Here is an 18,330-nt window from a genome sequence, read left to right as displayed (position 1 = left end):
TAAATGCAGTATTAATCCACAAATTAGTTTTTGTTACTAACCATTAGTACATCATATAACATTTTAAAATTCAACAAAAGTTTTTTTTTTGTTAATTCAATTACAATAAAAATAATTGTGTTTTAGAATAGCTGACTTCATAAAAAAAAGTAAAGGTGAAAAATTTTTCTAAATACACACCATTGTATTGTACCATGGACAATTTTTTCTCACTAAAGGAAGCTATTTTTCATTTAAAAACAACCTACGAGTACTAAATTTCAAGTAAATACGTTTATTGGTTTTAAAGTTATTGTTGTTATTAACTAAAAGAATTTAATTTTTTTTAATTTTAACACCCTGTATCTCGAAAAGTAAATAAGTTTGACTCCTCATTAACTATATCGTTTTGTTCAATTTTTCGAGAAGTATCTACAGTCAAACGTTGTAAGTGTCATTTGGAAACATCCTGTATGTATGAAATATTAGATATTTAATAGAAAATATTAGATACTTACAATTTTGCCACAGACTGCACAGTAGATTTTTCCCATATCCATAGACAGCTCTTTATAAGGTTTAATCCAAGTTGAAGTACTGGTTGTTTTAGGCATTATAAAATCACAATCTTCCTTTTTGTTGCGCACAACGAGTGTTTACGCTTTGAATATCAAAACAAAAATGATTTACAAATCTGAGCATCAAATTAGAAATGTTTAGGTACCTAATTCAATAAACTGGGAGATTTTGGAAAATCCCTAAATTAGGAACAAAACTATTAGCCGTTTACCTGCTGTTAAGATACAATAAATTGTAGATAGATTTGGGGATTAGATCATAAAATGCAAATGAGCGAACCCTTAGCGATTATCCAATAACTGAATGCCTCAGTGACCGAGACTTTCTAAGAATGTTGAGGGCTACTTAAATTGATCTTCTTTGAAATTGTAAATGTTTTGTACCTGTAGAGATTACGTACTTAGATCATTTCTTGATTAAAATGACTACAAAATTTTATACAAGAATTGAAATAAATTGGTATGTTTAAAAATTTTCAAATACAGTATAAAAATCTGAACTTTTATGCACTTTATGCAAACTTTTATACAAATATGCCAAAATATGAAATATTTGCATAAAATATGCACAATATGCAAAATATGCAATATGCATATTTGCCGAAGTCTACTTATTACATTACAAGATAAAGTGTTTTTTTTACCCAAATTGCAGTATCAGCCCAATATCTGAGCGACAATAATTTGAGGCTAGATAAAATAAGGTATACAGTAATTAATGATAGATACTTAAGGTTTTCATATTTCAGACAAAAAAGAAAATTTATAGAATTAAAAACTCATTTAATAAATCATTTAATTTTATTAACACTCAAACTTTACGTTTTAACATAAAACAATAGATGCTTTAGTTTGCTCCCAAACACAATTCCACTTTGTTTAATTGTTTGGGAATTCCCATTATTTTGTTGATCAACAACTGATTTATTGATAACCACTTTGTTTCTTGCTATTACTAAAATACATCAGTACTATAGTTAACCTGAAGCAGTTAATACGTTTTTATAGAGTTAATTTTATAGTGACAAATATGGAAGGCGAAGGAAAGGTCTACGGATACAGGGGACCAGGAAGAAGAAGAATATCTTGGCTCCAGAACTTTCGAAAATGGTTTTCCTTGACCACTTCAGGACTATTTCGAGCTGCGGTCAATAAAGTTAGAACTGCCATGCTAGTAGCCAACATCCGTAACGGATAGGCACCACAAGAAGAAGAAGAAGTAGCGATTTGATTAAAATGTCTACGAAAAGTGTTCTAAAACAATTCAAACAACGAGAAGCTAAGTCAGATACATCTCTGAAAAAAATTGAAAGGAAGAAAACGTATTCAGCTTGATTAAGTATGCAATTCGGAGAAAATTTAATGAAAGCTGACATCATGAACTGGCTCTCTCAAAGAAATATATCATCCGATGACAATATATTGCAAGCAGAATTATTAAATCTTGCAAAAGCTTATACTCGAATACCAGAAATACGTTGTCGATGAAATAGCTCGTGAAAAGAACATTGTTGTTCTGCGCCTCCCTCCTTATCATTGTGAGCTGAACCCTATCGAACTTATATGGGCTCAAATAAAAAATCAAGTAGCAAGGGAAAACGTAACTTTTAAAATGATGATATGAAAAGTTTGCTAGCTACTGCTATAAAAAATGTTATGATTAATGTACATATGTGCTGATCTGAAAGTCGTAGCTATACTTACTGGTTTACAGAGAGGATATACTAAGTTTTGCTATTTTTTTTTGTGTAAATGACAGTCGTGCAAGAGATTACGTAGTGAAAAATTGGCGAAAAAGAAACAACTTAACACCTGGAGTTAAAAATGTATATCAAAAACCTCTAGTGGCACTAGACTAGAAGTTTTTCTGCCACCACTTCACATACCGCTGGAATTCATGAAAAATTTCGTAAAAGCTGTGAACAAAAATGGTAAAAGATTTCAGTACCTTAAAGCTAAGTTTCTCCGACTCAATGACGCGAAGTAGAAAGAAAGTACTTTTGTTGGTCTGCAAATACAAGAGCTTTTGATATATTTGATGTTAAATAGAGCAGAAAAAAGAGCTTGTACAGCTCTAATAGAAGTGTGTCATAATTTTCTTGGCAATAGGAAAGCTGATAACTTCCTTGATTTTAGACACGACAGGTATAACTTCCTTCAGCTTATTATAGAAGGGAAAATAGAAGGCAGACGCGGCACGGGTAGACGACAAATAGCTGCGCAACATCAAAGATTGGACAGGATTAGACTTTCAAAGTTTAATAAGGAAAGCCCAAAATAGGGAAGACTTTGCAGAGGTCATCGCCAACCTTCGCTAAGAAGACGGCACCTAAAGAAGAAGAAGGAAAGCTGATAACTACCCAGAAATCATTCAAGAACTTCTTTGTGCTTATGAATATCTAGGATACAATATGTCACTCAAGATTGATTTTTTAGATTTGCACTTAAATTTTCCTGAAAATCTGGATGCTCTATGAGATGAACATGGTGAAAGGTTTCACCAGGGCACATTGAGCACATACAATGGGAAATGACCAGCAGCAATGCTGTTGATCGATTGTTGGTTGTTTGTTATGCAATTTACCGAGAATCTCCAATTGCAGCAATGAGAAGGAAGAAAACTACAAAAAACTTTTATTTTATCATCATACTGAGATAGATTTAGTAAAACTTTGATACTTCCATAACCTATACCTAAAAAATAGTATTTTTTAGTATAAAATTTAAACATAGTACTTTATAACTTTTTTTTATAGTTGTTTGTCAAATAATATCGTTTTTTGATTAAATGAAGATTATATGAAAAGTATGTGTTGTGTTTATTCCCATTGTAAATTTCGCATTTAGAGCACCAAACATAAAGACATTATTCATGAAAACAAAACGAAGAAAAATTTTTTTTTTGCAGACCAGTGTAATTGGAATGAGTAGATTGTTTAATAACTTGTAGTCTATTTACTCTCCTGTTAATTCATAGAGACAATTTTGTAGAAAAAAACACTATAAATAACAATAAGACATTATTACCGATTTACGTGTTCTTCTAATTTATTCGGATTTGTACTAGTATAATTGCACATCGGGCACTGGAGCGTGCTGGGAGGGTTTTTCAATTTAAGATCTAAATTCGAACGTAAAGGAGACCCGTGACCATGGCTGACTTTATTCGGACTGATTGCACCACCTCCATTTACCTAAAAAATACGGTGTGTTGTTTAATTTAAACATGGCAAAAATCATGACTTTATTAACTCAAATATTTCGAGGATAAAATTAGTTCAGGAAACACGAATATCAACAGTATTAGTCAAAAGTCCACCTCCCCCCCCAACTATTTTCTAAACAATAAAACCTAAATGAATAAATTTTTGAGTAACTGAACTACGCCAACTTTGTACATTATTTTAGGATACCATCTTGTAAAATTATTTTAAATGGGATCATGTAGCAAGTGATATATAATTTTAAATCTCTTGTGTCGCTCCGAATGTTTTATAATTACTGGTGATTCCTACGCGTTTTTTCAAAATGGCGACCGTTCAACATTCAACCATATTAATATGTGTGTATGTGGGAGAGAAATAGAGAAAGAGAGAGAGAGAGAGAGATAGAGAGAGAGAGAGAGAGCAATAGCGACAGATGACTAGCAAAGACGATGGACGGAAGAGACGGGGAAAGTTGAATGGACTCAGCGTCTCATCACTTATCTCAAGGCATGGGTCGATGAACACAAAAATGTGCACAATTTATGCATGGATGCTCATACATATATTTTGTCAAAACTTAGTCTTAAGTCGACTTTACACTACATGGAGTGAAATTTACATTTTACACTGTGTGATTTGTCATATGATTTTGTCATAAGCGTTGTCATGCGACTAGTCACAGCTCGTCACAGGAGAATAGAACGGTACGCATTCCGCATGATAAAACCTTATGATTTTCGGTAATAATACCGGTAACACCAACATATTTAAATATCGCGACTTATTCTTATGTCAATTCAGTGACATTCCCTTCGCCAGAGACAACATCTTTTATTCATTTATTTATTTTTTGTTTGTTGCTTTGATATTGCGCCTATTGTCTTCTCTGTGCCGTATTTTTCATTTATTATTTATTTAGTTTTATATTTTAATTTAGTATAATATAATATTAACCCTAAATTTGATATACCCCGTCCACTATCTCTTCGTAAGAGCCACCTGCAAGTACAAAGGCGTCAGATCAGTTTCTTCTTAATATTAGCTGTACCTACGCAGTTATTGCCGGCGTATTATTATTAAAAGTCAGGAAGTCAATACAAGCAAAGATTCATTGTCCATTGTAATAGTTTATAAATCTAATAGTTATTACCTATACTGTGTCTAATATCTATATGACCATAAACAAAAAGAAAAATCAACATGAAATAGGTCCAGATTCGGTCGTTGCATATGCGGTCAAGGTAATTTTCGTTGCAAAAGCGGTCAATCCAAAATATTTTGGCAGGTAACGTTGCACTTGCGATCAGATATTTTACTTAAAAGCTAGAAATCTAAGAAGGATTCTTCACGCTGGATATCAGTATCGAAAACATAGGAAGAATATGGAAGATGTTGTAACTTGGGTATGTGTAAAAGAACGTCACCACAACTGTAAAGGGAGGATGAAGACAAAACTGACGGAATTACTCGAAGTCAACCAACACACCTGTGTCCCCGATGTAACTCTCTTAGAAGTAAAAAAGTCTACGTACATTTCAAAAAAGAGAGCTCGAGAAGAAGACACTGCAACCCCAGACATTTACAGGGAACAGTTCGAAAAACTATTTAAAAAAGGGCTCGATTTTGTGAGTGAAATTCCTTTGTATGCCTCACGTAAGTCTACACTTTGTCGTTCAATACATTTACAAACTGGTGTCGGACCAGAACCAGCGTATCCCACTGGAAATGTTGACATTAGAAGATGGTCAGAGTTTTTTTGACGACACTGAAGAAGGAGAAAGAATTTTATGTTTTCGACTTCGAAAGCAAAGGAAACGTTAGCAACAAAAACAGATTTTTTATCGACGGTACATTTAAGAGCTCCTACAAACAGTTTAGCATGAGCAGCACTGACGATGAAACAAGAATTGTTCCCGTATTGTATGCGCTTCTACCAAACAAAAAAATGAAAACGTATAGAAGGCTGTTTACAATACTGACAAAAAAACTAGGCGGATAGAAACCAACAACAGTGACGCTTAATTTTGAAGATGCTGTTATTCAAGCTCTCAAAACTGTTTTCGCAGTAGAGTAGAGTAGAGTATTTATTTAACTACATAACAATACAAATATTGTTTGTAAAAAGTCAAAAAGAACATACATAGTATTAACAAAACGAATATAAAACGTAACTTAAATAATATATACAAACAAGAACATATTATATAATAAACAGAAAAACATTTATGGCAAAGTTACGGTAAGCAGTTCAGTCGATGTTCTGCAATGAGTCATATATTCTTCTGAGCAGTAAAAACAATGTTTTAGAAGATATTTTTTTATAACTTTATCGAAACTATTACAGCTTAGCTGTTTTATACTTTTTGGTAAAATATTGTAATAATTATAATTAAGACTATTTTTTTCTGAAAGACTTAATCTACAGCGATTTGTTCGTAGGTAGTGACAGTTTCGCGTATTGTGAACATGGACATCAGACTGCTTTATTAAATGAGCACGTTTTCTGTGAATTTCAGTTAAAACTTGAAATATCAACAGAGTAGGTAGCGGCATAATTTTGAATTTGATAAAGAAAGGTCGGCAGTGTTCTAGATAACTAACCCCTGCTAAAATCCTGATAGCTTTCTTTTGCATTCTAAAAATTTGAAGTTCATTTGTTGAATTGCCCCATATAATTACACCATAGTTTAGATGAGAGTGGAATAAGGAAAAATATGTCATTTTTAATGTTTCAAAGTTGACAACCCTTGCTAGTTGGCGAATAACAAATAATGAACTTGATAGTTTTTTCTTAAGTTGTGAGATATGAGCCGACCAGTTAAGTCGATTATCTATGGTTATTCCCAATAGTTTAACAGTCTCTTTGTTAACTAGATCATTGTGTAAATTACTTGCAGATATAACCAAATTTTGCGTTTTATCAGAATTAAGTTTTAGTTTGTTTGCAGCAAACCATGAGCTAGATTTAGTAGAAACTTCCTCATGAGACATTTTTAAATCATCATTATTTTTTCCTGATATAACGTATGTCGTATCATCTGCGAATTGTATGGTTTTGTACGGAGATATGAATTTAGGCAGATCGTTGACATAAATAATAAACAAAAGAGGTCCTAAGACCGAACCTTGTGGGGCTCCATGTTTTACGGATAAAAAATCGGAGAGATGACCTTTAGACACTCGCCTGGTGTCTGCCACATAGATAAGAAGTTATAAGCTTAAGAGGGATACCTCTGATTCCATAGTAATTTAATTTGTGAAGCAAAATGTCGTGTGGAACGCAATCAAAAGCCTTCGACAAGTCGCAAAGAGAAATTGCTATGCGATTGCCGCATTCAAGCCCCTCAATCACCTCGCTCACAACATTAAATACCGCGTTCGTAGTAGAACGAGCACTTCTGAATCCATATTGTGAGTTGCTAAAGTAATTATTTGACTCAAAATAGGAATAAAATTGTTGTTTGATAACTTTTTCAATCACTTTCCCAAAAGTAGAAACAATGCTTATGGGTCTGTAATTGTTAGTTTTTGAGGAATCACCTTTTTTGTAGATTGGTAGTACTTTTGAGTATTTTAGTATTTCTGGAAATACTCCAGTTGATAGAATTAAATTAATAAGATGAGTGAAAGGTGTTAAAATTATTAGGTAAGTTTCTTTTAAAATTTTGCTATTAATTTCGTGAACGTCCCTACAATTAGAATTACTAAGAGACTTTATTATTTGAGAGACCTCTTCTTCCAGAACGGGACGAAAAAAAAAGGACTTGCTCGGAGAAGGATAATTTCTGTAATTGACGAGGACATCGACGTTAATATTGGGAAGAGATGTAATTATATTCTCTGCAATGGTAGTAAAAAATTGATTCATTTCGTCTGGAGGTAGATCAGGTTGTACCGCACTGGATCTTGTGTAGTTTCTTTCGAAATTTACCATTTTCCAGCAGTCTCTAGGTTTATTATTGGAATTAGTAATAAAATTATAGTAAGCTGACTTTTTAGCAATTTTTAATTGCCGATTATATTCAACTTTTTGTTGTTTATATACTTTGAACAAATCGGGATCCTTAGTGGCATCTGCAATGTGTTTAACAAGAGAAAGATTGGATCTGTAAGACCTTAATTCATTATTAAACCATTGCACAGGTGTTTTTTCAGCCATTTGTCGTACTTTTTTTAGTGGAAAATTCTTTAATATTAAATTGTTATAAGTTTCGGTAAGAAAGACTGTTAAAAAATCAGGATCATTATTAATATCATAGAAAAAGTCGACATTTGTACTAGCTAGCGCACGTTTAAGCTTCTGTAAACCAGAAGAAGTAATAAACCGCTGAAATGTTTGATAAGTGTCAACAACTTTATGCTCAGAGTCAATAAATAAAAACTGAGCTCGATGGTCAGAAAAACAAGGTTCAAATACGCCCACTCTGTAGATAGTTTCAGAAAAATTTGTCATAATGTTGTCGATGCAACTACTGGACTGGGATGTGATTCTAGTATAATCGTTTATAGTTGTTTTTAAACCAAAAGATGTTAATACATTTTGAATATCAAAAAAAGGTTCAGATTCAAGTTTAAAATTTATATTAAAATCACCAAGTATGATAATTTTGTCTGCTTTACTAAGCAAGGATGTTATGACATTTTCAAAATTCACCAAAAATAAGTCAAAGTCACCCTTACCCGATCTGTATACAGTTAAAATATTGGTTTTTATTGAAGGTACATAAATTGCACAAAACTCAGAACTTTGCTCTACATTATATTGATTTAGATTAAGAGAAGAATACATAAGATTTTCTTTTACATAAATTGCAACTCCGCCTTGTTTCTTTTTTACCCTACAAAAGAAATTAGCTAATGAAAAGCCGGAGTGTTATTTGAAATACACTGCAAATTAACATGAAACATGCTTACCGTACCTTTTTGAATTAGTTTATTTTGATAAAATTTTGTAGAAGCTTCTAGGTTTCTTCCTCCGTCTTCTTTGTGTGCTGAAAATTTCTGTTGAAGTTAAATCTCCTAACGGCAGCTCCTTTGGGCCAAATATTAGGACTGTAGACTTCGTCAATTTTATCGAAAGGGAAAGATACCTTATATCTGGAGTATTTGTCAGTTCTACGCCATTCAACGCAGGTAAAAGTAATATTGGGTACGGTCTCACCCAAAAATTTTAGAAGATCATCGGCTTTCATATCAACACCAATGCGGGACACATGTACATGACCTTGTCTAGGAATGGTGTTTACAGTAGACGTTTCATTGCTTCCAATAATCGGTTTGTATTTATTTTCTTTTTTCGGTTGGGTATTCCAAGATGAGTGTCCTGTTTTAAGATTGTTTTTATTTTCTTTTTGTTTATCACTCATGTATGAATGAGGTAGACTTGTGTTTTTGTTTAATGACATTTTAATGGGTTCTTGACTGGTAGAACCTGAGTTGGTCGGGCCTGCTTTATTTACAGTTTTTTCACTAGATCACGTTGGAACGGGCATGGCTGAATTTTTATTATATTTATCTTTTAATAAAGAAATTATCGCAGATGTTAGACTGCATGGATGCAACTACCATTTTAATCAGTCGCTTTGGAGGAACATTCAGTCGATCGGACTGACAACACAATACATTAACAACGATAACGTTCGACTTCATTTAAGAATGTGTTCTGCATTGGCATACTTACCTTTGGAGCAAATAGAAGACGGGTGGCTAATTATTCAATCTGATTCTCCGGAAGATGAAAATTTGACAAAATTGTATGATTACTTCGTTAACGAATGGCTAGAAAATCCGGTGATTAGCATGAATATGTGGAACTGCCATGGCCTCCGACACCGAACAAATAATGCCGAGGAAGGATGGAACAACCGGTTAAACAAAATGTTAAAGAAACCTCATCCAAACATATACATTATCATAAAAAATTTAAGAAAAGAAGCAGAATATTTCGATTTCATATTAAATAGAATGGACTTAAACCTAGAAAATCAGAAACGAAAAGAAATGTATATTCAACTGGATAATAGGATAAAGAGTGCAACAGAATTATAGCAGCGCTCTTGTGATATAAAATCATTTTTGGTGTCCGCGGCAAATATTCAAAAATTTCACTAAAAAACATTAAAATAAAAAAATGACAAAAAAAAAACAAAGATAAAAAAAACAGAAAAAATAGATAAAAAAAGTTAAAAAAAAAGATAAAAAAATTAAACATGCCTATGATTCATCATAGCCAGTCCTAAGCCTGGATAAAATGTGAAGGATTTTTTTAAATGTTTGTACTTAACTAATAAACATTAAATATAAAAAGACATGAAAGCATCATAGGGAAGGAACTCCAATTTTTAAATTTATAATCCTTTTTAACATTTGACACAAACAGTAAGGTAGCCAATTTATATAGAAATAATCAACAATTCGTTAATATTTTATTTATGTAATTTACTATTTTAATTGGAAATAAGCCACAATTTATGTTGAAAATTAAATTTATTGACGTTTTGACTTCCAAATCGGATGCCGTTGTCAAAATACAAAATATTGTTAAAAATAAAACAAATTTTGTTTATGTTGTTTGCAAAAAAATTCTTCTAACGATTTAATTGAATCTGACTCATTCATATTGACAATTCAGACATATATTATACATTTTAAAGTAGACAAAAAAATGAAAACGTATAGAAGGCTGTTTACAAAACTCACAAAAAAACTAGGCGGATGGAAACCAACAACAGTGACGCTTGATTTTGAAGATGCTGTTATTCAAGCTCTCCAAACTGTTTTTCCAGATGTTAGACTGCATGTATAAACTACCATTTTAATCAGTCAATAAATTTAATTTTCAACCTAAATTGTGGGTTATTTCCCATTAAAATAGTAAATTGCATAAGATGCCACAAAGAAATAGCTCCAGAACAATATTTTATTTATGTGACACTAAGGTTTATTAAATCAACTATCTTCATTTTTTAAATTAGTGCACATAATCCCACTAAACTCTCAAAAGAAGCAAGTTTTTTTATATCAAAATACTTTTTGCCGTAATAAAATTATTAGTAAACATTTTCTCCTCTTATCAACGTCTATGGTAAATATTATATAAATCTTACAAAAATTTGGTTATAGAATTATTCATGTGATAGTAGTAGAAAAAGGTAAAAATATTATTTGTTTATTAGGCAATGACCGCACATGCAACGATAATAGCCGTGATCTCAAATGCTACGACCGCATCTGCAACGACACTAATCAACATAACCTCATTGTTATCATATCATAAGTCACAACAGTTATCACACTAAAAAAATCATGTGTAAACATGATTTTTTTAAACATCATAGAAATGAGGAATCATAACCCACCTCATATGACTTTGTCCTGTGATAAATCATGTAGTGTAACGTCGACTTTAGTCTTGAAATGTATACAAATTGAAAAAATACAAAAAACTATTGTCTTGTATTTTACTGAATACATATGGAATGTTATATTTTCCTATTTTAATAAAATTAACAAGAACGTCAACTATATATCAAATATTCATTCAAATAATTAAGTCTTGTCTAAAAAAATAATTAAACGATTATTTAATATTCTGTGCGTCAAGGACAGGCTAAATTAAAAATGAAGTACAATCTTTATCAAGGAATTTCTATAATTATATGATTCTTACACCAATATATCGAGCTCGAATTTTCAATACCTAGCGCTTTTTTAGAAATACTTTAGTGTCACCAAGTTAAATATTTCGTTATAATCCAATACTTGTATGTCCAAATAAATATCGAGAAGCCTCTACAACAGAAGCTCTACTCACAAGGCTTATTCCCACGTTCTCGCCGTACCTCATGACTATACCCGTTATAGACTGTAAAGTATATTCTTTTACCAAATTCCCATCAGTAAACATGAGCACGTGTTGATATTCGCCGTCTCATTCGTCAAGAGGCTATAAAAATGAATTTATTACCGTAAGCGAGACATATTCTCATGTTACAGATCCTAATTTGCCATCATTTTAAATTCAAATTGTATCGTGTTGATTTTTAAGTTAATTATATTGTGTTATATTTATGTTATAGTTATTGTTAAGTTATTTACTGGTCGTGTTATTTTTTAGAGTTTAGTTTAATTGTGATATAATGATTAAATTTCAAGAAATTCTTACACTAACAGTATCAAAATTAAATATTTTTAAAAATCATATGATACATAGGTCGTACATCAGTACGACCCTGTTTGGCTTACACGTGGTTATGTTGACGATTGGGCATTTGTAGAATGAATAGGGTTTAGCTACAGTCAGTAGTTCAACCAACTTACACCTCTAAACGATTAATGGAATTCGCAGAAAACCTTTCCTTGTAGCAAAAGGCACGGTAAACTGCACTGGTGTTCTCCATAATGTTTAACACTTTGCTAAATTTTAGGTATAAAATAAATATGTATCATTAACTCCCTGTTCATAGTTTTGCATACATTTCTTTTAATAAATAGTATTATTGCATAATATTATTTAACGTAGATTTCTTTCACCTAAGTAGATGTGCAAAGTACTAAAATATCACTTCTAATTTTTGTTAAAAAATACTTCGTAGTAAATTAGAACATTTTGTCAATTTAAATAGTGTTGGTTAGATTTACCATATGCCTGCTAGAGTGTACCGTTTTTGAAACGTCTGTGATTACAGGTTAAAGGTATGGTTTTGGTAAATAACTTTAACTTTTTATTTTCAAATGAAAATACTTGTACTAAAAATAAAATAATTGTGGGAAACATTTCAATTTGTTTTTGTACGATTTCCAACCATTTCTAAACTTTTTATCAAACATAGTTAAATTGCAATCGGCATTCCTAATCATCATTAGGCTAATTTTCTTAATGTGTTTAGGATCTTTGTAAGAAAACAGTAAGAAAGTTTCTGTCATATTGATCTAAACTCAGTATATTGTAATTCAAACGTGTAGTTTCAAGTGACCATCATGCCTAGACGTAAGTTTTATATTGATGAATTAATTGCAAATATGCATAAATACTTTACCATGAAAAAAAACAATGGTGGACCTTTAAAGTCATTATTATTTATAAATCAACGCGTTTGTGACGCACTCGGGATAAGTGAAAGTAAGCTAAAAACTGTAATGAAGACTATCAGAGATACTCAAGAAGATCTTACTGTGACTTAGTATCACGAAGACAAGAAAACAACTCGTAAACATTCTAGGAGCATTGACTTACCTGATGGAGAAAAATTTGAAATTCGCAATATTTTGTATCGAATACGTGAAAACAATTAACATTGAGATTTGATTTTTTCTTCAAAATTAAAATCTGCTGATTACCATGAAAACATGAATGCAGATATGTTTGTTAAATGGCTTGAGGAGAAACTATTACCTAGTCTGAGTGAACCATCAATTATAGTTTTAGATAATGCTGGTTGAATGTACTGTAGGGATTCCTTGACTAAGGGATACACGCGACACACTCTAACATAATTCTTGCATCTGAGCCCGGACAGATCTAAACTATGACAACTGGTTAGGAAAAGGAAAATGAGATTCGGAACATGAAACATACGTGGATTTTCAAATAAAAAACAGAAATTGCATAACAAATCATCAAATTTAACGTAAATATCGCCGTGTTAACAGAAACCAAGCAAAAGGACCGGGGAACGAAGAACATAATTGGTTAAACAAATATGAAAAATGATAAAACAAAGTCACACATCCATTTATCAAACTCTTTAGTGAGTTACTTGTTTAGTTTATCATAAATTGCTTTTAGTTGTATTTTAGTTGTATGTCTATAGTATATTATTCTTCTTAATTTTCTCTCTGATGATGAATGTTCCCATGATATAATTTGTTTAGTTGTTGCAGAATTATTGTTTTGTATATGTGTTGTTTAGTCCTTAATTGTATTTGTCTTTAAATTTTATAATGTTAGCGTTTATCATTGGCATCACTAATTTGTAATTTCTCCCCTCAAGAACTTCAAAAACATGCTAATTTTGTAGGATGCAGAAATCATGTAATCTAATACCAATTTAATAACATTTTAATGATTTCACCCAGGTATTTAGTGGCTTTAAACATGTTTATCTTTTACCTTGTAAGTATTAACCACATTTGCCTTTCACCTTAGTCAAAATTTAACTTTTCACCTTTTTCTTGTGGTTATACTTATTTTAGGTAGCAACACTAAAGATGGAATATTTATTTCGAAAAATTCTGTGATTTTTTTTTCAGAAGCCGTCTGTTAGAAACTGGTGGTGTTACTGCAGCCAATTGGCTTATTGTATATCTTCCATTCCCTCATGACACCCATTCCAGGATTCTGGAACCCTGTATCAGCCTATACCAGTCTAGAGGATAGATACCATATGATTTTGGAATCAATCGATAGTCTCCAAACAGTATTTGCCTCCTGCGATCTAGTGCCTCGTAGTCATGAAAGTCATGGTTGATTGTTTTAGGTTCTCTGCTACAGATTCTGCAGTTTAAGTCTCCTTAATGTGTCCCTTAAATGGCGCATGCCATGTATATTTTCCAAGTAAGAGTTATGTCATATCCGGATCCAAGCGTTTTTTCACTAGCGGAAGACACTTTTTAGCACTCTTATGGGTTCGGAAGTATTTTATAGCGGATCCTCATCTGGCATGTTCATCAGCTCTTTAATTGCCGTGTATTGTCGTCTATGACCTGGAACCCATATCAGTGTGACACTTTCTGTTCGGCCAGTTTGCCAGTACTCGGCATTGCCCACACTCGGCACATTCATATATTATCTGTTATATTTAATGGGAATGCACTACGATTTTAATTAAAATTAAATTCAAATAGTGGTTTATTACCATTAAATAGAGTATATAATACTCTTCTTTTTCTTCAAGTGCCATCTCTGATTCTTGGAAATGATTATGGCTACTCTAATATTTGAAGCAGCTTTTCTATAGACCTGTCTCGAACTACAATCATAAGTTCCTCAAATAGCTTTGTAAAAAATATGAAAGTTAGAGACTAAGGCGAATAACCTACCCAATATTTTATCAAACATTAGTTGGATTAAGAAAATATCGAATTATTGAAAAGGCCATGAGAGACAGGAATAAAAGGTGAAATATAGTTATTATATAATATTTTTAAAAAGTTTTATACTGTTATCCAATGACTTAGATAAAATTATTTAAGCATGTCTTAAACAAACAAAGCACAAAATAATATAGTGACCAAATATACGCATTCGCATATACATTTAGAAAATATGGTAAAATCTAAAGTAATGTACACTTACCTTAGGATTGGAATTTATATTAATATTACTTTTAACAGCACCTATGTTATTTGTATTGTTACTAGAATATGAAGCTAGACTCCAATGGTCTTCGCCATTTATCCCTCCACCGTATTCGCTAAAAAAAAACGTGTTTAAAGTAAACAAGTAAAACAAGCTCATATTATATAAAAATTATTATTTTAATCCGAATATTATTATCTTTAATCCGAAAGTGAATGCAGATGATACCCTTTCAGTAATTATTCGATATGATAGAATGAAAATTAATCTAACTACTCCAAAAGACGTTAAAAATAAAATTGGCAATATCAACTGCGATATGTATGCATGTTTCATTGAAAACCGGTTAAAAACGTGACTTTTTTCAATGAAAATTCGCAGTTTTCAACCATAAATAGCTCAAACATTATTGACTTTCTGAAAAAACTCTATAGAACAAAAGTTGCTAGAATTTAATCCTCTATCGATTCCCGTGATTATTTTGAGCAAAAGAATTTCTACCTACGAGAAATGGTGGCAACCACCCCTGGGGCGGAAGCACATATCGGCGTTATATTACTTTTGTTATTTGACCACTTTACCATTTCTCGCCAAATTTCAAGTGAATCGGTTCAGTCAGACAAAATTGGGAGGTAAATAGCCCGAGTGACTGAAGTAATAATGTTGTAGAAACATGCAGTAACAAATACGGCTTAAAACTAAATTGTAAGAAGACAAAAATAATGATCATTACTAAGAACACCAACATAAACGCCCAAATTACAGTAAACGTTAAACCGTTAGAAAGAGTGGAGAAAATATACTATTCGGGTTGCAATATTAAGGATATCTGGAATAGCAGCTACGAAATAAAAAATTGCATTGACAAAACCTCTTTTAACAGCCTTAGAAAGATTCCCTGCAATTTATCTTTAGGTATTAATATACGCATAAGAATTCTTAGATGTTACGTCTTTAGTGTCCTCTTCTACGGAGTAGAGTTTTACAGAAGATGCCTTAAAACGATTAAAGGCATTTGAAGTGTAGTGCTACAGACGTATGTTAAGGGTCTCATATATAGGTACATCACACAACTAACACAACTATTTTCTAGAGGCTAAGAAAAGAAAAAGAAATTATTAACACTGTAAAAAACAGAAAATTGGTTTTTTCGGCCATATTATGCGTGATAGTAAATACCGATGTCTACAATTGATTCTACATGGCAAGATTGAGGGCAAGAGAGGCCCTGGACGTAGACGTATATCCTGTCTGGCCAATCTTAGGAAATGGACTAGTCTAACGTCAACTGGTCTATTTTGAGCTGCTGTGAATAGAATAAGATGGATCAATGTAGTCAACATCCCTAGAAGATATGCAACTTTAAACAACATCAATCCCAGACCTCTGGTTTTGATCTCATATTCAAGCAGAGATTTAAACACCTTCCCAGAAAATATTTGTTTTATATATATATATATATATATATATATATATATATATATATATATATATATATATATATATACATATATATATATATATATACATATATATATATATATATATATACATATATATATATATATATATACATATATATATATATATATATATATATATATATATATATATATATATATATATATATATATATATTCCATAACTAAGGTCGATTGCTGGGGCCATCATTATCTTAACACCCGGTAAGCTGTTAACTGTATACGCAATGAAATTTCTACCCTAGCGAGCAGAGAAGTTATCAATTTAGATAAATATACATCATATTTTTATTCTGTATATTTAGATAAATATACAGAAACTATTTTAAAATCACTAGAACTATTATAATTTTTTAATAAATAATACGTAACATCTTGGTTTTTTATTTTATAACACGAAACACTTTTTGAATGCGATCTTCTTCTTCTTCTAGTGCCATCTACACTAATGAAGGTTGGCTAAAACCATTGCAAATTCGTCTCTATCTTCTGCTTTTCTTAAGAGCGTCTGTGTGTTTAACCCGGTCCAGTCCAGTTTTCAGCCAGGATATTTGTCGTCTACCCCTTTTTCCTTCGATTTTACCCTTTATAATCAGCTGCAACAACTCGTACTTATCATTTCTAAGTATGTGCCCCAAATATGCTGCCTTTCTCGTTTTAACGGTGGTCCTCAGTTCTCTGTCTCTTACCATTCTGTGCAACACCATTTCGTTCGTAATATGATCGGTTCATGGTATCTTCAAAATTCTCCTAAAAAGCAACATCTCAAAAGCTTCCAGTTTTCTCATTAAGTCAACATTAACAGTCCAGGCTTCGACACCGTAAAGAAGAATAGAGTGGATATAACATTATACCATCCGATATCGGATTTGCAGATTGAGTCTTTGGTTACTCAGAAATTTCCTCATCTTCAAAAAGGCTGCTCTTGAATGCTCTATTCTTGAGCGAATTTCTGATTTCGGATTCAGATTCGGATTTGAATGCGATAATCCTTGGAATTTTATTTGAAATAGTTCAGTCCAAGCTAGACTGTATTACGTCTAACAGAGAATTGACCCATTTAATTTGTATTGAATTTTCGTCCAAGGTTGACTTAAATGACCACAGGTTTGTTAAAGCATTTCGCTCTAAGCCAACCATTTGTAACAACACGACTGTTGCAATCTAAACTTCAAAACACAGGTGGCATCCAAATAAGTTTGGAAACAGTTCGACAACGACTTCTAGAAGCAAGGCGAGCTACCCGAGGTCCAGTGTTAACCAGAGATCATCGTAGGTACCATGTAAATTGGGAAGAAGAGGATTGGGAACGAGTTCTGTGGACAGATGAGTCACGCGTCTGCTTGCATACAAGTGATAAACAAGTTCGTGTTTTTAGAATTCCAAATGAACGATATGCACAATGTAACATAACGAATACCATTTTATTTGGTAGAGTCTCGCTTATGGTGTGGACAGACTTTTCATTAACAGCACGCACGGACTTGCTGGTATTCAATAATGAAAATCTTACTGCTGAGCGCTACAAATTGGACATTCTTCAGGATTATGTTATACCTTTTGCCGCTTATACTGACCAACATTTTTTGTTGATGCACATTACCTAGACTTCATGCAGCCCACTTGCTCGAGATTACCTCTTTTAAGTTGTATTGAAACAATGGACTGGCCAGCACGTCGGCCCGATCTTCTTAACCCCATAGAACATGTCTGGGATATGCTTGGGAGGCAATTACCATCTCAACCGAACCGACGTAACAAGCATACGGACTTCTGGATGAATTTTG

General features: G+C 32.3%; 1 protein-coding gene across 5 annotated transcripts in view; it reads right to left on the bottom strand.

The window, feature by feature from the left end:
* Window positions 1-18,330, bottom strand: part of LOC140437293 (zinc finger-containing ubiquitin peptidase 1-like) — a 52,128-nt gene that overhangs the window by 15,850 nt on the left and 17,948 nt on the right. For all 5 annotated transcript variants that reach the window (XM_072526729.1, XM_072526730.1, XM_072526728.1 and 2 more), the window contains 2 exons: window positions 15,060-15,177; window positions 3,585-3,751 (listed from right to left, as the gene is read on the bottom strand). In XM_072526729.1, the coding sequence (XP_072382830.1) occupies window positions 3,585-3,751; window positions 15,060-15,177 (285 nt within the window). The remainder of the gene's footprint in view (window positions 1-3,584; window positions 3,752-15,059; window positions 15,178-18,330) is intronic.

This window comes from Diabrotica undecimpunctata, chromosome 3 (genome assembly GCF_040954645.1).
Source record: "Diabrotica undecimpunctata isolate CICGRU chromosome 3, icDiaUnde3, whole genome shotgun sequence".
Taxonomy (NCBI): Eukaryota; Metazoa; Arthropoda; class Insecta; order Coleoptera; family Chrysomelidae; genus Diabrotica; species Diabrotica undecimpunctata.
Note: the sequence above shows the minus strand (reverse complement) of the source record. Positions and strands in the feature narration are given on the sequence as shown.